At 41.1% G+C, this 23,500-nt stretch overlaps 1 protein-coding gene and 1 long non-coding RNA gene across 3 annotated transcripts; both read left to right on the top strand.

The window, feature by feature from the left end:
* The first annotated feature begins 1,078 nt into the window (after positions 1-1,078).
* Positions 1,079-4,887, top strand: LOC125298839 (muellerian-inhibiting factor-like). The gene is made up of 5 exons (XM_048249707.1): positions 1,079-1,349; positions 1,603-1,968; positions 3,408-3,555; positions 3,663-4,099; positions 4,284-4,887. Exons 1-5 carry the CDS (start codon positions 1,079-1,081, stop codon positions 4,706-4,708), a joined length of 1,647 nt encoding a protein of 548 aa, XP_048105664.1. The 3' UTR covers positions 4,709-4,887.
* An 8,222-nt stretch (positions 4,888-13,109) lies between these two features.
* Positions 13,110-15,316, top strand: LOC125298903. Of its 2 annotated transcripts, none has more exons than XR_007194285.1 (3): positions 13,110-13,219; positions 15,024-15,074; positions 15,230-15,316. It is a non-coding gene; the product is annotated as an uncharacterized LOC125298903 (long non-coding RNA). The 2 variants fall into 2 exon arrangements; XR_007194284.1 differs by having other exon boundaries at positions 13,156-13,191.
* The last annotated feature ends 8,184 nt before the right edge of the window (positions 15,317-23,500 follow it).

Below are 23,500 nucleotides of genomic sequence, written 5' to 3'. Positions count from 1 at the left end.
GGTGAGGTGGGTGGTGTAAATATCCTTAGAATAGAAAAACCGCACTCTCAAGTATATTCTCTTTACTTATTTATTAATGCTATGTCCACAGATGCGTTTCGGCCTGAGCCATTGTCAGTGTGTGATTTTGGTCGCCTTGCGGGTGAGGTGGGTGGTGTAAATGTCCTTCAGGGAGGGGAGTGAAGCACCAATAATCCTTCCAGCTGTGTTCACTATGCGCTGCAGGGCTTTCCTGTTGTATTCAGTGCAGCCTTCCACCCACACAGCTGATACAGCTGAGAGGATGCTCTCAATGGTCCCTCGGTAGAATGTGGTCATGATGGCTGGTGGAGCACTTGCTCGCCTGAGTTTCCGTATTGTTGTGTTTACAGTGTGTGTGTGTGTGCGGGTGAAGGGTCATGGTGTCCGAGCAAACATGCCCTGCCGAAAGCTCCAGCAACAGACAGGCGCTGTTCTTTTACTGTGACACGTAGGAAAACAAAGTATTAACTTGTAAATGAAGGAATTAATTGCAAAGGAAACAAATAATTTCCTTGGCACCAGTTAATCACTTTTGCTGTAGGCCTGGCCAGAATTATTAGCCCTCCCAAGAGACAGCGAGCCCAGCCTTGTCTTCCAACCCGAGCACTTACGTAAATGAAGACCGTGTTTATGTGGTTGATGGTTGTGGTGAATGGGAGTGGGGGCTTGGGCGAGGGGGTGGTGAAAAAGGCTACAGATTAAATAAATACATCAATCATTCATTGGTCACATATTGTCTTGTGAAGCTGGGACCATCATCACCACCACCCCTTCTCTCAGAAAACACTCCCAGATTAATTATCGTAATGAGGGTAATTACCACCGCACCCACCCATTCCACCCCCTAAACGAGGCGCAAGTTATCAGCCATGGCCAGCCAACCAATGGGAGCAACCTGGAGGCACACTGCCATGTTCCAGCGATTTATTACATGCCATTACCATAGTGTTGGGGGGACACACACACACACACACACACACCCGGGGGAACCCGGAGAAGCCTGCGGCTGATATAAAGCCAGTCTTTCTCTCGGGGCGCATCCTGACAACAAGAACTGATGCAAGCGAGTCAAAACGCCTTTGACATGTGGCTGCCCCTGCTCCTACTTTTGCCCCTGGGTATTGCCCCTATTAGCACCACACCCCTGGAAGACAGCGAGGACCGCAACTTAAAGCCTTCCAGACAGGATGTGGTTCAGAAGCCCAGGACGGATCACCCCGGGCCAGAGCAGTCTATATCTGCTGCTCTCCGCGAGCATGTGGGGCTTTTGGGAGCTGGGATGCTGAGAAGAGAAGCTGATGATGCCCATGGTCAGGGAGGAACTAGAGGTGTGTCGTCTGCATTTTTTTGGCTGCATTTTCTATGTATATGGTATGTGTCGATCAGCCATATTGTGATTTGTAGATGAGACTGTTATTAGATCGTATTTCTGTATGTTTATTAGAGTATTTTTGTGGTTACATTTTTTTGTATTGTTTGCACATTTTTTATGTAATGGTCTAGATTTACGACAACTCCATATTGTCAAATTCGTTACTCAATTAGCGAGAAATGCATTATGGTCATTATTTTGCCTTCAAGGAAATCAGGAGGTGGATGTCCTGAAATCCAACCTCGGCAAGGATGATGCACAGAAGGGAGAGGAATTGCTCACGCAGCCTCCAGTGATCAACATAAAGCCCTTCCTTTCCCTGCACAGTGGGGAGTCTAAGGAAGCACCATGTTTTGCCATGGCTGGAGGTTTAGGTAACGGACTGAAAGAAGCCCTGTCTGCCTTGCAAGATGGCTGGAGCAGGGAGAGTGAGTTGGGTAGAGACACCCTGACTCGGTTTGGGATTTGCACTGGGAGTGATGGGTCAGCTGAGGCAGGGCTCTCGGCTCTGGCCACACTGATTGCAGACAGAGATGGTGACAGTGTGGGCCCTTGGACATCCAATCTGGATAAAGGTACATGTGTTATCGTGGTACTTATTTCACATTTAGTTGTGGATGTTGTGGATGTTCAAAAGAAATTCATTGTCAAGACTTGTCAAGTCCTGTCAAAGCTACCTCACAAAAAAGTCAATGTGTACCTTTTTAAGGAGAGTACTTTTAGAGTTGAACTCTAAACCTTAAACATGGTCTTTGTTCATTTTGTTTTGAAAGGGCATTTTCAAAACAGCTGTGTGGTATGAATAGCTGCAATGCTGTAAGAGTATTGATATTGCTTACTTTGGGTTTGTGTTATGTCAGAACTCTGGGTTCCTGGAGAGGAAGCAGGAAGTGTTTCTTTGACCTTTATAGTTCCTCCGGCCTTTGAAGTGAGGACACACCTCAGTACAGTGGCTCCCACGATGCTGTTGTTCTTTGTTGCCTCCAAAAGAACAGAGATCCTTGAAGTTACTTTCAGCAGCGATGTGCTCTTTCCCAATAAACAGGTTAACCTCTGAGAACTTTTTTGTTTGTTTGTTTTCTTGTTCATGGTGTAGCAACTATGTATGTGTGCTGTGTTTTTAAATCACATTCAGTCTATTGCATTCTGACATTTACAACCGAGTTTTACCCAAGCAAGACCGAATTTAGGCTCGATGGTGTTTTAAGCCCCCAACGTCGTCCTCAGGGCAGTGCTGCAACCGTCGACTTAAAGACACCTAATCCTAACCATAACCCTGACCATAACCTTAACCCATGCCTAACCCTAGCGCCTTCCAGACAGCGCTGCCTTGAAGACAACGTTGGGGGCTTTAAACACCAAGAAACTGAATGCAGCTTCTGAGGCAGGGAGAAATTTCCACTGAACCAGAAATCAAAATGAATTACGAAATGTCAATGACACTAAACTTCCAGGCACTAAAACCACAACTAGTGGTTTTAGTGCCTGGACAACTAGTCACCATCTGCTTGTGAAAATAGCATTAACTTGTTGATTTCTGGATCTCCCGGTTGCATAAAACCCCTCAGAAATACAGTATGTCTGCCTCTGCTGCTTCCTGTGTTGTTAGCTCCCCTACCAGTATTAGAGATGCAAATGCCAGATATCCTCCATTCGCAAACTAAATGTCAGCCAGACAGCCACTCCACCCCAAAAAAGCAAAAAAACTTCATCAAGGGAAATGTCTCAGTGAATAGAGAATGTCAGCTACTGCAGAATCTGTATACTACCCCATATGCCGTGTCTGACCAAGTGTCATGGTCCTTCTCCCAGACAGCATGCCTTTCAGTAGAAACTCAGTTCATCGTGCTGACCAGGAGAGTGCCTGAAACAGGAAGTCCTAGACTGCAGACCATACGAATCACTGTTGAGTTGAAGCAACCAAACAGGGGTGTGTACCTGTCTTTTCTTGTTTGGAGTTTGACATATGTGAAAATGGATATTAATTCTCTATATGTGATTGAAATGATTGTAGGGCCAAATCTGTCTTTGTCTGAAGTTCAAAACTTGTTAATGAGACGTGGTAAAGAAGAAGTTGCCCTGAAGAGACCTCTGCTGGTCTTTTTTCCAAACAAGTCACGACATGAGGATAAACCTGGGGGCATTACCTCCACTGATCACAGGTACGGCCTTATGTGTTAAGTGAAACTTGCAAAATGAAACTTGATTGACGCTGAAGTGTGACTGGAGTAATGGATGTTTGAATTTTGTTTCCTCCTTGTTTAAACAGTACCCCATCTCCAGTGCTGCCACCTTCCAGAACGTACCAGTTCTTGTGTGAGCTCCAGAGGTTCCTTAGTGATGTTCTCCCCCAGAAGAAGGCGTTGTCTTCACCTGACGGACATGCCGTGGCTCTCCCGCTGGCCTCGCTGAGCTCTATGCCACCCCTGACCCTGGGTGAGTCGTCCAGCGAGAGCCTCCTGCTGGGGTTACTGAACTCCTCAACGCCGACCCTTTTCTCCTTCCCCCAACGGGGCTCTGGGCTGCTCAGCCACCGAGTGGCGCTCTCTCTCCAGCCACCGCTGCTGTCTATGCTTCGGCAGGGGCTGGACGACGCGCTGGCCCAGTTTCGGCACGAGGAGGTGGGAGGTGGGCATTTGACTGACAGACTAAAGAGGCTAAGTGATCTTAGTGCCTTGCCAGCTGAAGGGATGGATCAATCAGGTGGTGAGAGAAGTTTCTCATTATGTTCAGGACTAGGCTTTTCTCTGTTTAATCCAAACATACCAGAACTTAATCTACTTGTCTACTTAATCTACCTAAACACATGCTCACACATAAACTCACAACTCTTAATGAATTAGGATTAATGCAATGCCAGAATTGTCCTGACATTAGCATGTGTCTGCAGGTGATGGGGATTCCGGTGAGGTCCAGTACTGTGCCCTGCTGTTGCTCAAGGCCTTGCAGACTGTCCTGGGGACCTGGGAGGCCGAGCGATCGCAGAGGTCAACCCGCGGAGGGGGCGAGGAGAGTCAAGGAAATCACAACCCCTGTCGCCTGCAGAGCTTGACCATCTCCCTCGAGGCCTTAATTCTGGAGCCTTCCGTGGCCACCATCAACAACTGTGAGGGCGAGTGTAGCTTCCCTTTGCCCAAGGGCAACAACCATGCCATCCTGATTAACAGCATGGTGCAAAAGGGGGGCTGGACTGGCCGCGCCCCCTGCTGCGTGCCCACAGAGTATGGAGACCTGCTGGTCGTGGAGCTGGACAAAGATGGCACCACCTTCTCTGCCAAGACAAACATGGTGGCCAAGGAATGTGGCTGCCGCTGAATTCAGACTGATGTTTGTGTTTCTGACCACAGCCCACTAACATGACAGTGCACAAATATATATGGACTTGTGCATGTTTTTTTTTCTTTTTGATTCTCACTACCATCATGTAATTGTATTATAATTACGCTGTACATACGCTGATACATCACAACTGTATTTATTTCCCTATCTACATATTTTCACAATTGTGCTTTAACTGACACATTCCTTAAGACAGTAAAGGTATTTTTATGTACGTAGGGACTCACAGAACAGATGTTATTTCAGTAAAAAACATTAAAACCACTTCAGTTAAGGTGAAAGGCTGTCTGGAGGATTTGTAATTTTGCGTACAAATTGAAGATCATGTGACTACGCACAAGTATTAACTGACTTGCCCCAAGTAGCTTCTGAATAAAATACTATAGGAAGTGATGGTAATGTTGATACCATAGATTTAATAGAGACTCAGTCAGACCAATAGTATGAAAAATCAGGAACAGAGTTTATTTACAATGATGCGCATCAAGGGAGAGACAGCATGACTTCACCTAAAGATCCATCAGCTGCTCTAACTAGACAAGGAAATAGTTAGGGTTTAAGTATCCTCCCAGGCTGACGGGAGATGGCGTTGGTCATCCCATCTCACGTGGACTACACTGAATCAGACTCTGATTAGTGGCAATCCGGAGCAGATAGCTACTGACGCAGCCATGCAGAACAGTGAAACACTGCAAAGTCATTATTGGGTTGATAGCAGGCTTCTGATGGTAAGTAGACCACTGATGTAGACTTCTCAGATGAATTCTGTCTCCAAGAATGGTCAGTGAGCTAATTTTGCCGACACTTTACATACATTGTACATTACAGCCCCTCCCACTTTACCTAGGGTGTGTGGGTGTGTCGACAGGATAGGAATCATAAAAGCGATAAGTACAGTGAAACTCAGTTCATCAGTCCATTATCACCTCTCTCAGTATGTAAATAGGTCTGTCCCAGACCTATGTCAGTCATATTTAAATAGGTCTGTCCCTGTCTGTAAATATGTATGTATCTCTGTGCTTAAATTCTCAAATGAGTAAGTTTTGGCTGGAATTATTGGAAAGAGCATAGGACAAGCTTTATTTTGTAGTGTAACATATTAAAAAAAAAAAAATCTCCAGCTCATAACCTTTACAAGGCCGAGGTCAGCACAGGGGAACTAATGAACAGGCAGTTCAGTTTTTTTGTTTATAATTTTACTTAATGTTTGTTGTTTTGTTATTACCTGTGAACCATACATGGGTGTGGCTAACCTGTGAAAAGAAGCATAAAAAGAAGCATGTCACTTATGTAATTCCTATTACTCTATCAAACTTTGAGAGAGAACACTGCTATTGAAGATTTTCATTGCTACTGATTTTTCATCTATTGCTTTCTTCCTTCCCTGCCAAAAAAGCATTTATAAATGCTAAACTGAGAAGCAAATATTCCATAGGCTTTCACCTGAAGCATTTTTCTCTTATTCATTTTGCTTTGGGTTTCACCTGAAGCAATTCTGCATTTTCACTGATTCTTCTTTTTGTTTTTCTTTTGCATTTTTGATTTTTCCTTATTCTCTAAGGTTTTTACCTGAAGATTTTGCTTCACTCAATCCTGAGAAATGGCTTCAGAGATGCCGAAGATGAAGCACAGACATGCTCTGCTCTGCCCATTTTGCAAAACCTACGACAGCCTGTCTGTCCACCTGCGCAGAACCTGCATGAAAGGGCGACCTGAAGAAGCCATTTCGGAAGTCATTGAGACGGCCATGTTGAACAGTATGGAAGTCCTGAAGACTGGAATACGTTTCTGCACTAGAGACTTTAAGAGAATCATCAAAGATCCAGAAACTTTCAAAAGGTTGGTGTGCTGTGTGTCTTACCTATTAGTAATTAGAGAAATGCATGTAGGAATGTATCTCAGTTAATTGCCATGTCAGCGGAGACTCTACGTTTACTGGGGCAAGAAACAGTTTGAAAAGCGTGTAGAACATGCCCGCGGTGAGCATTTTCTGACCATAATGAAATTATTTACCAGTAAAAATGATTGCAGATTTGTTTCATTTTATGCAATATTGTTGTATGATTGCATCCATGATTAACACAACTTTTGTTATTCATTTTGACAGCATGTTTCAGTCGGCGTCGGACAACAAAACACCGGGTGGATGCTTGAATAGCCCAGCAGGGATGGAAGGTGAAGACTGCTGGCATCAGTGAGGAAGTCCTCAGAAACTGGGCACCATCTAGATCTGAGGACCGAATTATGGAGAGCAAGCAGATCCAGGAACTTGTTCGGACCCAGCAGTGGAGAGGCCTTCATGTCAAGAACTTTGAACACAAGGGCAGAGGGATCGTCACAACCCGCACATTTGAGGCTGGCGAGGTGGTGTGTCACTACCATGGGAAGGTCGTCACATTCAAAGAGGGACAGAGAATCCACAAGAGCACCAGTGAAGAGGAGACAGGATATGCCTTCTTTTTCAGAAACTCAATGGGGGAATCCATGTGCATTGACGCACACTCAGGCACATGTGAATGCCACCCTAAAATGCAGACTGTCGGCAGGCTCATAAACCATTCTAAAAAGAAGGCCAACATCAAGCCCAAACACCTCCGTATGGTGGTAAAAGGAGAGGAAAATGATGTGATCCTTTTCATTGCCACCAGGGCTTTGAAGGTGGATGAGGAAATCCTGTTTGATTACGGAGTCAATAAAAAATCTTTTGGTGGAGAGGGTGGACAGCTAGAGTGGATCCATCACTAGTCTTCCGGGCCTTGGCCTTCAGACATTCAGTTATTCGTCCCAGATCGGTGAAGTGTAACTGAATTGTCTTGGCCAGCCCTGACCATCTTCACATCCAAAGACAATAAACTGGGTATATCTTCTCTGCTCCTCTGACAAGAAGCCTGCAGGACATCAGCCAGACATTCTGTTTCACGTCCCAGATCGGTGAAGTGTAATTGAATTGTCTTGGCCAGCCCTGACCATCTTCACATCCAAAGACAATAAACTGGGTATATCTTCTCTCTGCCTCTCCGACAAGAAGCCTGCAAGACATCACAACCCTGAAGGCATCCATCATCACATCTAAATAAACAAGGCAAGTATTGATATTGTTTGACATTATGATATCAGGAGTCAGGCCCTCTCTCTATTTGGATTTGTTTAAAATGTTTTTCCCTCTGTCACACATGTCCTGCTGCCTACAACCTCCCTGATCTGAATCTCCAATCATCTGTCTCTCATGGCTGAGCAACATGTAACCAGCATCTAGCCAGGTCATGATATTCTTTGACAATATTAACATGCCATTGTTCTGTGTATTATTCCTGATATCAGGACTCTCCTCTCCAAGAGCCTAAAGCACATACTTAACACTTGTCTTATTTCTACCAGACATTAATTATCCAGACATTCTCATTAATTTGTATTGCTTACTCTAACAACATGTGTCTTTTATTTTTTCTATTCCACAAGACCTGCTGCTTAAGGCAGCCATGGCCTACTGGTTAGCACTTCGGATCTGTAACCGGAGGGTTGCCGGTTTGAACCCCGACCAGTAGGCACGGCTGATGTGGCCTTGAGCAAGGCGCCTAACCCCTCACTGCTCCCTGAGCACCGCTGTTGATGCAGGCAGCTCACTGCGCCGGGATTAGTGTGTGCTTCACCTCACTGTGTGTACACTGTGTGCTGTGTGTGTTTCACTAATTCACAAAATCAAAAGAGTATATATACTATACTATATTATACTATACTGTATGCAAAGTCTTATATTGTTTTCTACTGGAAGGGCTGTTTATATTGTCCCTTTTTTATTTGCTTTCACCCGCATCATCTGCCTATGTACATGTTCCCTGCAAAATAACATTACATATTGTCACTGTACTTTTTAAATATGTCTGCTATTAAAGTGTGTCTATGATAGTAAAGTGTGGTTGTGCTAATGCATACATCTGTCTCCTGTGTTTCATGTACTCTGCATTTTAAAAATGACAATGGATGGAATTATTAGAAATAGGTCAAACACTTAGCTAATAATTCTTTCAAAAACACTTTAATAACAAAACAACAAACATTAAGTAAAATTATAAACAAAAAAACTGAACTGCCTGTTCATTAGTTCCCCTGTGCCCCCTGTCCCCCCTAACCTCGGCCTTGTAAAGCTTATGAGCTGGAGAAGATTTTTTTTAAATATGTTACACTGCAAAATAAAGCTTGTCCTATGCTCTTTCCAATAATTCCAGCCAAAACTTACTCATTTGAGAATTTAAGCACAGAGATATAAACATACAGTACATGTGTGGGGCAGACCTTCTTACATATGACTGCCATGCAACCCATAGAATCATACTTTTAGTATCAAAGTAACCCACTAATGAGAAATGCAGAACATTAAACCACATATTGGAATATTGGACATAATGTTCTATTCCACTTTCTCTCAGAAGCAATAGCATTACATTTACATATGGACAAAATATTTGAACCAAGAGATGTAATTTATTAACAGCGACAAAAGTAATGTTACAAATACCGATTTATCAAAGCAAACATTGCTTCTCTTTCTCTGTTGTCCAATCTCTAATGGCTTAACCCTTAGAACCCTAAGCTGCTTTTAGGGCATTTTCACTACCTTTATTCATAAGGATTTATTCTGGTCATTGTAAGTGCCACACACACATATTATATATTGTTTTTTTCAGCAGAGTCTAGGCTATCCATATCTGCCATATCCATCATTTCATGTATTAGTACTAACATTGATTTTATTTTGATTTTTAAAGAATTAAAATATAAAAATCATATTATAAAAATTATTTTATTTTGACCTGTCTGTCCTACACACACATGAAATGCATGTAGAGCTATGAGCTTGCTGTGGTGAGATACTGTCCTGAAACAGGCAATATAATTGCCATGTTGGAGGGATACTCTGGGGCTGAGCAATTTACAGAAATATGTGGTGTGTGATTTACGGAAATAAATGCCATTTTTTTATTTAGCGATGAAAAATGACCATTCTGCGCTCCATATCTGTGACACGAACTGATCTGACCTGACTTGACCCAAGTTTGCCTGTTAGCATGTGTGAATATGGTGTATGCACACATGATGATTCTCAACTTTTTACTGCATTGCCATGAACAAAGTAAAGGCAAAAAAGGTGTTTCTTTGTTGAACAAATTGGGATGCAATGTGAGCCTTGAATTGGATGCCATACAGGAATTTGCTAGGATCTCATAACCGGATTATGAACATGTTTTGCCATAGAGAAACACACGATAGCGTTGGATTATAAACATGCTTTGCCACAAAAACAGACAAAAACGTGGGGTAAGTCCAGCTATATGAAGTTATTATTTTGCTGTCACTTCGTCTGTTTTATAACCCAGAAGGATGTATTTGGTATCAAATGATAGCTCTGTGCAATTTGATTTAATTTCATGATTTCTTTAAATGTTCATACTTGATCGTACAGACAAGTGCGTAGTCTCTTTGGAAAGCCCCACTTCTTCTCTGTCATGCAATAAAGGTTTTATCTCGTTGCGATGAACAGTTGCGGAGCAATGTAACAGAGAAGAAAGGGTGTGTTTTTTGACGCACTTTGCGTCAATCGGGGTTAATCTAAGGGTTAAGTAATGCTAGTGCTGAAAAAAGTGTGAAATCTTGGGGTAGATCAATCTGCCCTCATGGCATGAGTCATAGTAACATCCTATCATTGGCTTTGTTGAGCTTATTGAGTCATGCAACTATCTGATGATTCATAACCACATTCATAATCTCATCTAAAAAACAAACAAGCACAAGGCATATTTTTGACACAGAGACAGGACAGAACAGAGGAGAGAGAGACAGAGCGAGAGAGGGAGAGAGGACAGACAGAGATCGCAGACAGCCAACTGGCCCTTAATCATCCATCTGGGAGGGACTCCAAGAGAGAAGGGGTTTGTGGGGTGGGGAGTCAGTCACAGGACTGGCCCCTACACTGCTCAGAGTCCCCCCCCCCCCCCCCCAAGAAAGGGTCAAAGGGTTGAACTCTCCCCAGCTGGCAACAAGTGGCGTGTCCAGCAGACGCCACATGGACAAAGACAGACAGACTGACGCACTGGAACAGAAAAGATATAGGGTTTTTAAAAAGGAAGGAGAGAGAGAGGGAGGAAGGGAAGGAGGGATAGAGCAAGAGACAGAAGAGCAATAGTAGGAGGTTGACACTCCAGACTACATTTCAGCAGTCACAGCTGGCTGGCAGTACAAACAAGTTCCTTTAATTTAGCCCAAAAAAGGGGCCAATTCAAGCAGGCTTTGCATTCCGAATCCATTCGCCGTTGCTATGCTCCAGCGTGCGTGCACACATCACAGACAAGCTAATCAGAAGCAACACTCTTTAATATCACAGGTATGTGAGTGTCCCAAACCCAAGAAGAGTAAGATGCGAAAGGATGTAGCTGAGGACATTTTGAGTAAGATGAAGACAGCTATTGCAGATGTGGATAAAGTTTATGAATCTGTACAAGACTTGTTTGATACTTTAGGCATTATCCAAGAAAGTTATGAGATGGCCTATGAAAACACTAGGAAAGAAAACACAGATTGTGTTGAAAAGACAGCCAGCTGATGTATGGGTCAATCAGTACAGCAAGCCTCTTCTGAAATGTTGGAATGCAAATATGGATATTCAATATGTTGTTGATGCATATGCTTGCATTGTCTACATTATTTCATACATTTCCAAGGCAGAAAGAGAAATGGGACTACTTCTAAGTAATGCACAAAAAGAAGCATCTAAAGAACAAAATCTTGATGCTAAAGGTGCTTTGAAAAAATTAGGCAGTGTGTATTTGCACAATCGAGATGTGTGTGCACAGGAAGCAGTCTATAGATTGAAAAGCATGCACTTAAAAGAGTGTTCGCAGAAAGTGGTGTTTATACCTACAGGTGATAACATTGTAAAAATGAGCCTGCCATTGTATGTCCTTAGAGGGCAGGCTGAAAGCCAAGATCTGTCCACAGATGACATGTGGATGGTCAATACTGTTGACAGGTAAGAATAAGAACAGACCAGATGAAGATGTGTTTAATGAGATGTGTTTGACCACTTTTGCGTCTGAGTTCCGCATCCTTTCAGGTTTCTGTTTTTTCCGCAACAAAAAGCCCAGAGAATTTCTACCATAGCATGTTGCAATCAGGCTTCAACCCTCTCTGGTATTATTGGTGGAAGCTGGAAGCTAACCTTTGCTACTTTCTGTAACATTAACGTTAGAATAAATTAGCCAGCGCTAGCTTTATTTTTTTTACACCTGAAAGGGGTTTAAAAAATAAATTCACTGAGAAACGTTTGGACAATTAATGAAAACGACTTGTAATGACAGAGTGAAATACCAATTTAACCTGTCTCCCAGCCATATTTGGTAGTATATTTGCCTCTGGCATGTAGATTGATAGGCATAGATAGAAGCTAACTTATGATTTGTCATGTAAGACAGAAAATGTAACGGTTAACATTACTAGCCTAAGGTGTAGACATTCTATGCACTGTGGTTTAGCTAGCTAGCTGCTATTGTTGCATCATGGACAACACTTAAAGCTAACATTAGCTTTTTTTTTTTAGATAGGATGTAATGTGGTAACGTTATGTGCTGGAGAGTATTAGAGTGGACGTATAGAAATTGACACAAGTACTGTGCTTAATTTCATGGAAATGGTATTGCAAGTAATGTGTTTTGTTTTTGTGCACTATCAAACTACTTTGTCATGCTTTGACATTCTTGCAAAACCATTCACACCCATGCTAAATTATGGAAATGTAAAAGTTGAATTGTATTGAAAAGGACCATGTATGGTCATGTAGTGCATTTGAGCACTGACACCCCTTTTTTTTGCATTTTAGAGAGGCAACACTTTCGAAAGCTACATCAAGGACACCGGAGGATGGACCAGAAGACCTGAGACCAAGGCGACCCAAGCCCAACCCATAGGTATGCTTCACTGACAAATGTTGATGCTTCATCATCACATAGACCAAAGGTAATCAAAAAAATTAATGTTTACTTATGAATATAACTTTTTTGTTAAAGGTCTATTTTCGAATGCAGAACATAACCTTTTGTTTCTGAGAATGTATACATTTGTTTGAGTAGTTTTGATCTTTTTTTTTGACAAGAAATTAGCTTCAAGCTACTGGGGATACAAAGTGAACTGAAAATATACCTTTCCAACCATGTCTTTCTATGATGGTTGGGTACAGCTTCCTACAGTCTCAGATAGAGACACTTCATGAGTGGGAATATCCCAGGACATTACATATTACGCGGTATACCCTTTACCAACGCCACTCTCATTCATGCTGTATATTCTGTTCACTTGCAGGTTTCAGAGAAGGCTGGTAGAGCTCTCTATGAGTATGAGCTGTGGGAGATAACCAAGAACTGACAACCACCTAAGAAGAGGTGGCGATAATGGCTCTCCAAGAGGAGGTTGTGAGTCTGAAGGCTTTTATTCAACAAGGTTTGTAGAGTGTTTTCATACAGATGTGAACTTTTACATTAAAATGTACATGTGTGACCGGTGGAATACACTCTGCGTTGTGATTTGCTGTTTTTGAGTGACTGACGTGACACGGGATGACGATGTATTCCTTGCGGCTTTTATTCTCTGCAAAACAATAGGGACAATACAGTGAAGCAGGCAGTAGGTTCTCCTTCCCCCAACTCCTCTTCCCCAAAGTGACAGAGACAGGGCCAAAAAGCACAAGTAACCCACACAAAACATACTAAATACAAAAAATACAAGATATAAAATAAAAAGTAACATCAATCATTACATTTAAAAGGTTAACACAACTAGTTAAACAGGTTTAACCATTAAACTATGCTACCTAGCCTAGCTCCTGATAGAGACCTAATGGAAGTAGGCTAGCTAGTATGGCTAACTTAGTTAGCAACTTCTCACGCTAGCGGAGCTAGCATGCTAATTAACTGTACAAGGTTACAAGCATAATAACACCATGACAAAGTGATAAACAAACAGAAAACAATGACACACCTGCAAAACAATAGGGGACAATACAGTGAAGCAGGCAGTAGGTTCTCCTTCCCCAACTCCTGTGGTGAATTATAAATAGCATGCTAAGTACTAGCGATCGCTAACAACATACAGTAGCATTATACAGGGTACAGGCTACAGCCACAGGCTAGTCACAGGTTCATTTTACACCATGTGACACGAAAAGTACAAAATATAAAGAAATAAACAAGAAAGCTCCATAATAGATAAAACAAAGTGTACAGAAAGTAAATATAGGTAAAGTGATAGTTACGATAGTAGTGAAAGACAGTATAGGGTGAAGATATTTAATATAAAATGAAAGGAGGGATAGACAGATAACATACCTCTTCCCCAAAGTGACAGAGACAGGGAAGAGGTGAAGGGCACAGCGAAATATGAACAAAGATTGTTAAGGCGGAGCAAGATACTTCATCAGGAGCCACTTCCGGGAACCCGGATCGCATTTGGGGGTTAAAATCCCCCTTTATGCAGGAGCAGAGGCAGCGACTGCTCCATTGAAGTCTATGGGCATAGCTCAGAATTTCACCACATATGCTAAGGTCTTGGTTCTATAGAGTTAGGAATGTGAATTTCGGGCACATTTTCATGATCCTCAAACCCTTCTGAACATTTCAGGAACATTTTTAGCATTTTTGAGCAATCCAGTCTGGAGAAAATCAACCTTATATCAGGTGTGCGCCGGTTATTTCTGCCGCTGCTGTTGGCGGTTGCAACTTACTGCTAGTCAATACGTCATCGACACGGCTCTTTATGCAGACAGGATTCAATCCCCATTTCGCGCCCATAGACATGAACTACGACGAAGTATCTTGCTCCGCCTTAACAATCTTTGATATGAATATGAAAAATTGATACATTAGAGGGGGCGGGAGACTACGGAGGAGGCCACTAGGACTCTCACTGTACTGGCGATACAAGGCAGTGTGTCAAGGCAAAACCATCTTTGTGTAATTATAAAACAATAGAAATGTGACCTGTTACACATGTTTAACTTTAATGAAATAGCAGCTTCTTGGTTGTACAAGTTTAGTAAAAATTTGAGGATGAAACTAACTTTTCCTTTCAGTGTGTATCTGTGTGCTTCTCTCTTCTGTGTATATGATATATTAGTTGTGTTGTCTCATTTAAAAGTGTTAGGCTGTCTGTGTGGACTGCTTCCCATTTTCGCCTCACCATCATAGATCTTTTCTGTGTTAGTAAACTGTAACTATTTGAGGTCCTAATTGATTGTGCTATTTTTTAGGAGGCACTTAGAGGAAATGCCTGGACCCTGAGAGGACTAAGACGATAATTGGTGAGTTTATTTTATTTGTATGTCTTTCTCTCCAACTCACTTTGTAATTATCTCCAATTATCGTGATAACACAACAGTGTTTCTGCACTTTAGCTCTGTATTTGTGTCACTAATATTTTGCATGTTTTATTTTGTCTATGTTCTGTCTTATTCAGAGGCCACCCTGAAGCAGTTCCCAGGCCAGACACTCACTCCAGATTGCTGGGCCAGGCAATAAATGCCAGTGACAGAACTGAGGTTCCATAACAAAAACAAAGATTTTCAATAAAATAGAATAAAAGATAACAGAAGTGTTGTGTGTTTCTTCCTCTTTATACTGATACTATGGTTAATTTTAAGTAAACACAATAGTGAAATATTTAATGATCAATCACGGAAAATATCAAACCATAGTAGAATATGAACTATATTAGAGAAATATATGTCTGAAATATATAGATCATGTGATCAGAATCTTCATCAAGGGTCATGTGATCATGCTTCTTACTGCCATATATTTAAATATATTTAATTATATGCATAAAATATAAGAAAGTGGCCAATATTGAATATTTACTTATATTTTGAAATATATTGATACATACAGGGAAATATTTGTATTTCACATAGATGTAAATATATTTATTTAACATAGATGTGCTTATACTGGAATATGTTCAAGCTGCATATATGTGAATATATTATTTTTCTGTATGGGCATAGGTGTGTAGATTTGAACAAAATCTGGTTTGTTTGTTAACGGGAGCATTTACTGCCTGAAATATCCGATTTTGTTTACCACGCTCGGAGTTATAGTGCTGGCCTGATGGGTTGCCTATTTACACCGTTTCCAACGGCACATGAGCGGTTAGACCGAGGGAATTCACCGTCGTGAAATTAAAATTCCACTGGAGCTCCAAGCGGTTGTGTACACGCAGCCTTACAACACTGTCTACAGCTCTTTGAGTCACGGGCATCATCATGTGCCAACCGCGTCGTAAGCAATGGTATGGTATAGTGACATTCAAGTTGTTGAGCTAAGAAAACTAAGTCTTGTGCCCCCTCAACATGGGGGTGAAACGACATCCCCACATCATCAGCTTTCTGAAAATGTACAATTTATGTCGACTGAATCGCCCCGGGCGGCGTACAGGCATCATCATTTAAGCTGACATTATATGATAAGAAGCTACATGGACATAACATGCAAATGTGTGTGTGGTACCCTTTGGTAGCTTTAAAGTCAGGTTTCTACCAACATAGCCTAGTACATTATTCCGAGAGCTGAAGGACCTTACAGTGCATACAACTGGCACTACACAAATACAATGTACTTCAGAAATTATGTCTAAATAAACTACATAGTCCATTCCTTGTCTCACCAGCTGGGAGGACCAGAGAAGCTTCATGTCTAACCTGCTAACGCAGGGAATAGGCAGTTATACACTTTCAGGCAATAATAATAATACAAATATGTGACCTGAGAGTGCTAGGCTACCACTCATGACACTCTGTACAACTTGTGGCAAGTGTCTGCATCACATAGGCCTAATTCACACTGAACCAGAGTATTGAAGAGTATTCAGATAGAAAAAGAGTATTCATATTAAGGTAGGTAATAGTATAGTATAGTATACCACTGCTTCGTTGAATTTCCCATGGTCATGTGCTCTTTAGAACATAGGTTATTTGCACACCTATGACACGTGTTCGCTGTCGGGGTCCCTCTTCTGGTTGAGAAGCGCAATAAACAATCTAAATATGTACTAACGACTGGCTTCTGCCCATGGCAACCATCCATTCAGTACAGTATAATACATTACATTAGATTACAAATTAGGCCTATTTGTCTATTACTTTGAAATATTCAAAAGTCAGCTATTATTGCATTTCGCAAGTCTTGTACATCGCCAGGTACTTTGCATATTTCCTTACAAGTCTAGAATATTTAAGCCTATGCTTATGCTGGTTTCATTTAACAGGCAGACATGGATGTCTTCTATGTTCACATTAACGCTCTGGGATTTGTTTCCCTGTGACATATTATTGATTTAAGATCATAGGTAAAATGATACCGTTGTTATCATGACGTTTATCACATTATGATCTCTATTTACATCGTCTGCCTTTATACCCAGATCTCGATGGCAAAGAATGGTCCAATAATGTCCATGTGTGTCTGACATCGAAACGCAAAAGAGCTGCTGCACTACAGGAATTCAGCAATCTTTTTCACACCACACATAGCCTGACAATTACAAACCACTTGTAACCATGTATGACTGGCCCTTCCTCCAACTGTTCCTACAGTACCTGTTATCTTCCTATCCTGACTGTCTGGTCTTACAGTATGCCTTTTTTTCCTTATGGTTTCTTCTCTCTGCCCAGTTAATGCTTAGGGATGGCGGAGCACATCCCAGGAGGTGGTAAACAATGCCACCATTCGAACCCTACAAAAACAATTCCTTTGCCATGCTGAAAAGTTAGAACATTGCATAGCCTACATTGTATTTTTACTCACCCTACTGACCTCAAATTGTCTGCGCTGTAATTTTTTCACACCGCACACAGCTGACCTTTACAAAACACTGACCGTTACACTATTAAATGGATATAAAGCAAATCAAATGGACCGATATTCTGTATGTAATTAGTGTCTGCACGGACCCGTTTGGGTGTTGCACCTAGTGAATCAGTACGTTATGAAGAATTACGTGCAGACACTCAGAATAGCGACAGGTTCAAAATTCTCCATTTCATCTGACAAGTCAATCGAACTTGAGCAATTATACACGGGTTTGCGTACATACAAAGACCGAATCCGCTAAAAAAAACAGGTCTAGAACACGTTGTGTATTACGCGACTTTTATTTAGCAAATTCTGCTCAACCGGAAGTCTTATTTTCGCTGAACAATCGCTAATTTCGCTAGAATAACGGAACTGGTATTGATGCATCATCCGGAATTTCCCCCCAGGCCGGAACAAATTTACTGTGACTCCTGTAGGCTATTTATTGCCATAGACCATAGACAGTAAAAGAAATGGACCAACAGACTCCGTCGTTTTCAACATAGACATAATATACATAGACGCCGCATTGGCTGCTGGAAACGAGAAATGCGGCCGCCATCTTGGACCGGTCATACTCCTCGTTGCATTGCAGCAGAAGACACAAGATGACAGCACTGTGCAGCATGTTCCTTCTCAAATCGGCGGACCATACTCGAGGGATTTACTTTTCACAAGTAAAGATTTAACATAACCGTTACTATTGGTTGTATTTTGTGAATAGAATATTACCAGAGAGCTGAGAAGGAGCAATCTTTGATATTACTGTATGAAAATCGTAGCCATCTAGATGGGCTATGTTTACTCGGTGTTCACCGGCTATGAACTGAGACTTGATAAGTCATATTCCATAACACTGACTTAGATTACAACTAACTGACACAAGAAGGCTATTGTAGAAATAAATCATACTAGATTTGGCCGGTGAATTTTTACACAAGTGGCACAGACTAGCCTATTGGGCAATAAGCTAGCTGCTACTTGTAGCATAAGTGTGTTGGTGGTAGCCTCACTATTTCCTGAATAAAGTAACTTTTCAATAGCTCAACTTCTTTATTTATCAAGTAGCTTAGCCAGACAAGCTACACTTTTCTTGTCATGTGAAATTAGCACAATTTAAAGTAGCTTCCTATGTAGTGAACCCTAGCCTACTGCTGTGTTTTGTGTTAGGCTACTAATACATTTGACTGTGTGGTTGTTTTGTGTAGTGTTTTATTCATGGCAGAGTAACTGATAGTTTAGCTCACTAAAATTTCCGAAGTAGCTTGCCCAACACTGTATTATTCACATGTCATTTACCCTGACAAGAATAAGATGCCTCTCAAATTCCTTTTCATTCATTTTATTTATTATTTTGTATCTCTCAGAACAACTGCCTTGTTCAAGAAGACTGTGAATGAACTGAGCGGTCTCCTCACACCCCTGGAACTGAGGAAGGTGCAGCTCTTCATTGCAGTACTGCAGGGCATCTGCTACACTGTGACTGAATGTTTGATTTATGAGCTCCACCTTCATCACCTGCATTATACTCTGTGTCCCATTTTCCCATCGTCCTGGTTGACTCAGTCCTCTTTTATGGAGTACCCAGTTTACTATGCCATCTTATTTGCCCACCTGCTGTCTGAAGCACTTTTGTTCTCAGCCAAAGTGTACCCACTAATTTTAGCAAGATGGGAACATACAAAATGACATGTACCAGTTGTCGAAATCATAGAACCAACTGCATGGCGGTAACTCTGTCTCACTGAGCCTGTGAAGACACTCCCTGATTCTTTACTGATTGCAATGAGCGGGTTGATTTTAGCAGTTTCTAAAATGTTTCTTAATTCCTTTTATTTAATCTCTTCATTGGGGCTGGAACCTTTCTGTGAACTGTAAATAACAGATGCTGTTGATGAACCCATTGACACTGTTCAAGTGACAAGTCACCTTTTGTCTTGAATTGATGAACTGTTACACTTACTATGCCAAACCAATGTCTGATTTTTTGGGATCAGAAACAAACTTACAAACTTGCACTTTACAATATTTATGGAACTTGTCTAACAAATGCTGTTGATATTGAACCCAGTTACTCCATTTCCTTTATGCCACACAATGTCTGTTCATCACTTTATTTTTGATGGCACTGAACTGAAAATGTTAATGGATTTTTTCTGTAATTTTAACTCATTAAAACTTGTATCAAACCAGTTTTTTTGTCTATGCTGTCAAGCGTGGACTAGTTATGTTCCCAGTTTTTTTTTTTTATATTGGATGTCATCACTTTATAATATATCATATCAGAATATTCTATTACTGTTAAGCCCACTATGAATATTAAAATATACACAACCATGTTTCCTGTATCATACAGCTTTTCTACTGGGAGGTTTACAACTTATTCTGAGTCAATTTACGAGTTTGTCCACTAAACCACATAGGCCTACTTGGAATACCCCTCAGATGTCTGAATGGCACTGATCTCACTTAAATGTTTATGGAACCTTTCTGTGGACTGTGAATAATGCTGTTGATGGAACTTTTCTGTCAACTGTGAACTATATTTAACTCATTAAACTTGTATCAAACTAGTTTTGTCTATGCTGTTAAACCTGGATTATGTTCCCAGTTTTGATATCGGACGTCAGGTCACTTTATATCATATATCAGAATATTCTATTACTGTTAAACCCACTATGAATATTAAAATCACGCTAAATCATGTGTCCTGTATCCATAGCTACATGTATGACCTTTGCAGCAAAAAAGCGTGAGAATCTGTTGGTTATTCAGTGAGATATGATTAATTAAAAGTGCGTGACAGCTCATCTCACCCGGCCAAACAGATTACACTGAGTGGAGTGGATGACCGGTCCAAGATAAAACCTCAAATCTAGTCAAGCTAGTAAGGAGTAGCGGTCGATCTTGATCTATGTATATTATGTCTATGGTTTTCAATGGGAGGGCACTGAGTCAAATAGAACGATTTTTTCAGTTGGTCCCCAATTTTGCGCAGACTCACACTTAACCCGTTGGCGTTAGCCATCGAACTGAATCTTGTAACTCATATGATAGATACACAGAAATTCTTCTCACACTTCCTTAGCCTTCAGTCATCAAAAGTTAAACATTTATTTATGTATTATCATTCTCACCAAATCGTGTTAATGTTGAAGCTACCATACATGATCATCTTCAAAACAGTCATGCTAAAACAAAACAAAAGTTATAGCCTTGAAGCTAATCTTCTTTCCACTTTTCGACCTACGGTCAATCCATGAAAACCTCTGAAATGATTAGTGCAGTTTTTAAAAAAAAATGGAGGTTTACTTTTTATTATTATTAGGTTGCCTCTGTGTAATGCTTTACCTTAACATACGATTAGGTGTATGCTGGGTTTTGCTCATAGATATATCTATGGGTTTTGCTTATGAGTTACGTCATAGACAGTAAGGTGGACTGAGCTTCTTATCCAAACAATACGGTTATCTCCCTACTGAAGAGAAGTGCGTCAAAGCTAACTTCCCTCAACCCGAACAAGATAACTATTCTTCTTCACGGATAAAAACCAGCGTTACGGACGAGGGTAATGGAGTCTGTTTTGCCTTTGTAGTGTTTATGTAGATTACACAGAAGCTACAATATCGGCTGGGATATATGTTATATGAAGTTATGGTATTTCAAAAATCCTAGAATGAATGGACTTCTATGGGGTTAGCAGGGGTGGATCCCTCCAGCCTATCCCGATTCTTCTACTTCGGGGAATCGCCTGCCCCCTTGTTTATTGCTCCAGCAGAATGTCTAATAAGGGGAGAACTGCCACTCGGAATACTTCCGGTTTCTGAACTGGTTGCAGTTCCTTCTGTGTGTTCAAAAGATCCTTGATTACTAGCTCAGCTTGAACCCTCTCTGGTGGTTCCACATGAGGCGCTCATCCACGAGTGCAGAGATGCATGGAGGTCTATGGAGCTGTACCCCTCAAAATCCCACTTTTCTTGGGATATAATTTTTTCAAAGTAATTTGAGTATTGCATTCGAAAGGGGAGGCAAAGAAATACACTTGGTTGAGTATTACATTTTTTAAAGTCCCTTAATTGCTCTAAAAGCCTTTCAAATGTGTCAATGGCGTCATTCATTAGCACAATGCTGGCGTGTTATGTGCAACAACGACCCAACCTGTAAGAAATCAAAGGACATAAGTACTACGTTCATTCAACTTTTGACCTATATCCCATGTTGAAGTTATACAAACCACAATCAAATCCTGAGATTTGTCAACGACAATCAGGTGAAAGAGACCAATTTAGCCGTCTAGCTCCGGTACTCCCATTCATTCTGCACTCACATGGCGATCGCCCCCACATTGGAACTCTGGTGGTACAATGGGACTTAATACAGGTGGCAAGACTCTCAGTAGACAGACTCAGTCCAGCATACTGTGCTTATGGGGTAGACTACCAGGGGATCAGACATAGGCTACAAATCCAGTTATTAAGAAGGTACTGAGTTCTCTTTGTATAAAATGTGTCCACCTCTTTGTATCAGTGACTATCAAGAAGCTAAATATTCTTCTGTAAAACTGACTAAATTCGAAAGAGATTTAGGCTAGATATAGCCTACCATAATTACTAGACTGGGAAGGGATATGGGACAATTTTTTTTAATGCATCAAAATAGCCTTACCTTAGTCATCAACTGATAGTCCGTTTTAAATATTTGGTCCCAGTCATACAAAAAAGAAGAAAAACTAAAAACATGACACAATATAATTAAAATTAATTTCAAAGGTGAAGAAAATAAATGTTTCATGTCCGTTAAACAATACCATCACCAATGACAATTTCAATATTTTGCTGGTTACAAGCGATTAAAGAGAGAAACAGTCCATTTAAACTGTATGTGGTGGTATCAGCATAAATGTGTGGTCATGATGACAGTCTGAGTTATTATCTTCTCCAAGCCATGTAGACTGAACCAAACCCAAAATGGTGATTTTTTTAGACAATATGTGGCACAAATATGATATTTCGGCTCCATTTACACTGTTATTGCTATATTAAAATAAAACAGGAACTTCTGTTTTACTCTAACTGTGTCTGGACACGCACATCAATTACCACCCCTCAAGTGTGCGCATAATCTGCTCCTTCTCTCCTTTCCAGCCAATCGGTTCAGATAAAAACCGGCTTTACCAGACCTGAAATGGGCAAGCCTCTACTTCCACACACACACATCAGCACACACACATGCATACACAGTATATTCACACACACACACACACACACACACCACACACACACACACACACACACAGACTATATTTATTAGCATTGTGAGTATGGTAAGAGTATGACGGCTTATGATTACACACATATATTCTTAACAGTGTCAGGATGGTAATAGTATGACAACATGATTATCTATTTGCAGGCTTACTAGGACATGATAGATGTAACTGCCTGGGATTGTTTAGCTGTGAAGATGTCCTAGGTTCAACCAAAGATACTGGGTTAAGTCCTCAGGTTGCCCATGCACAGATAACTGTAAACAATGTTTGGTGAGAAACAAACAAGGGACCAAAGTGATGTTAAAGATATTTTAACTTGTGTCCTGTTTGGCACACATTTGAGATGAAGTGTGTGTTATTGTGAATGGAAAGTGTGTGTAAATGTTCCCTGTATGACCTAAATAAATCTCCCGCTGCTTCAGACTTCCAGACGAGCCAGCACATTCCTCCAATGACCTGACTTGACCTGCACCTATGAGGGTATTGTGTGTTCCTGGTTGGGGACACTTCTGGAATTAGAAACTTTGGAATTCGAGCGAGGCATGTGTTTAAGCCAGTATAGTAAAGTGTATGTGTGTGTGTGTTGATTGAGGGACACCAGCCTGTTGC

The sequence above is a fragment of the Alosa alosa genome, chromosome 8 (genome assembly GCF_017589495.1).
Source record: "Alosa alosa isolate M-15738 ecotype Scorff River chromosome 8, AALO_Geno_1.1, whole genome shotgun sequence".
In the NCBI taxonomy this organism is placed as follows: Eukaryota; Metazoa; Chordata; class Actinopteri; order Clupeiformes; family Clupeidae; genus Alosa; species Alosa alosa.
This window is presented reverse-complemented; position numbering and strand designations above follow the sequence as displayed.

What these genes read in the sequence shown, in the direction of transcription:
- LOC125298839 (XM_048249707.1), top strand. Translation starts at nt 1,079, where the DNA reads ATGCAAGCGAGTCAAAACGCCTTTGACATGTGGCTGCCCCTGCTCCTA. An exon ending in ATTACCTCCACTGATCACAG is followed by an intron (nt 3,556 to 3,662) that starts GTACGGCCTTAT and finishes TTGTTTAAACAG; the next exon opens with TACCCCATCTCCAGTGCTGC. An exon ending in AGGGATGGATCAATCAGGTG is followed by an intron (nt 4,100 to 4,283) that starts GTGAGAGAAGTT and finishes ATGTGTCTGCAG; the next exon opens with GTGATGGGGATTCCGGTGAG.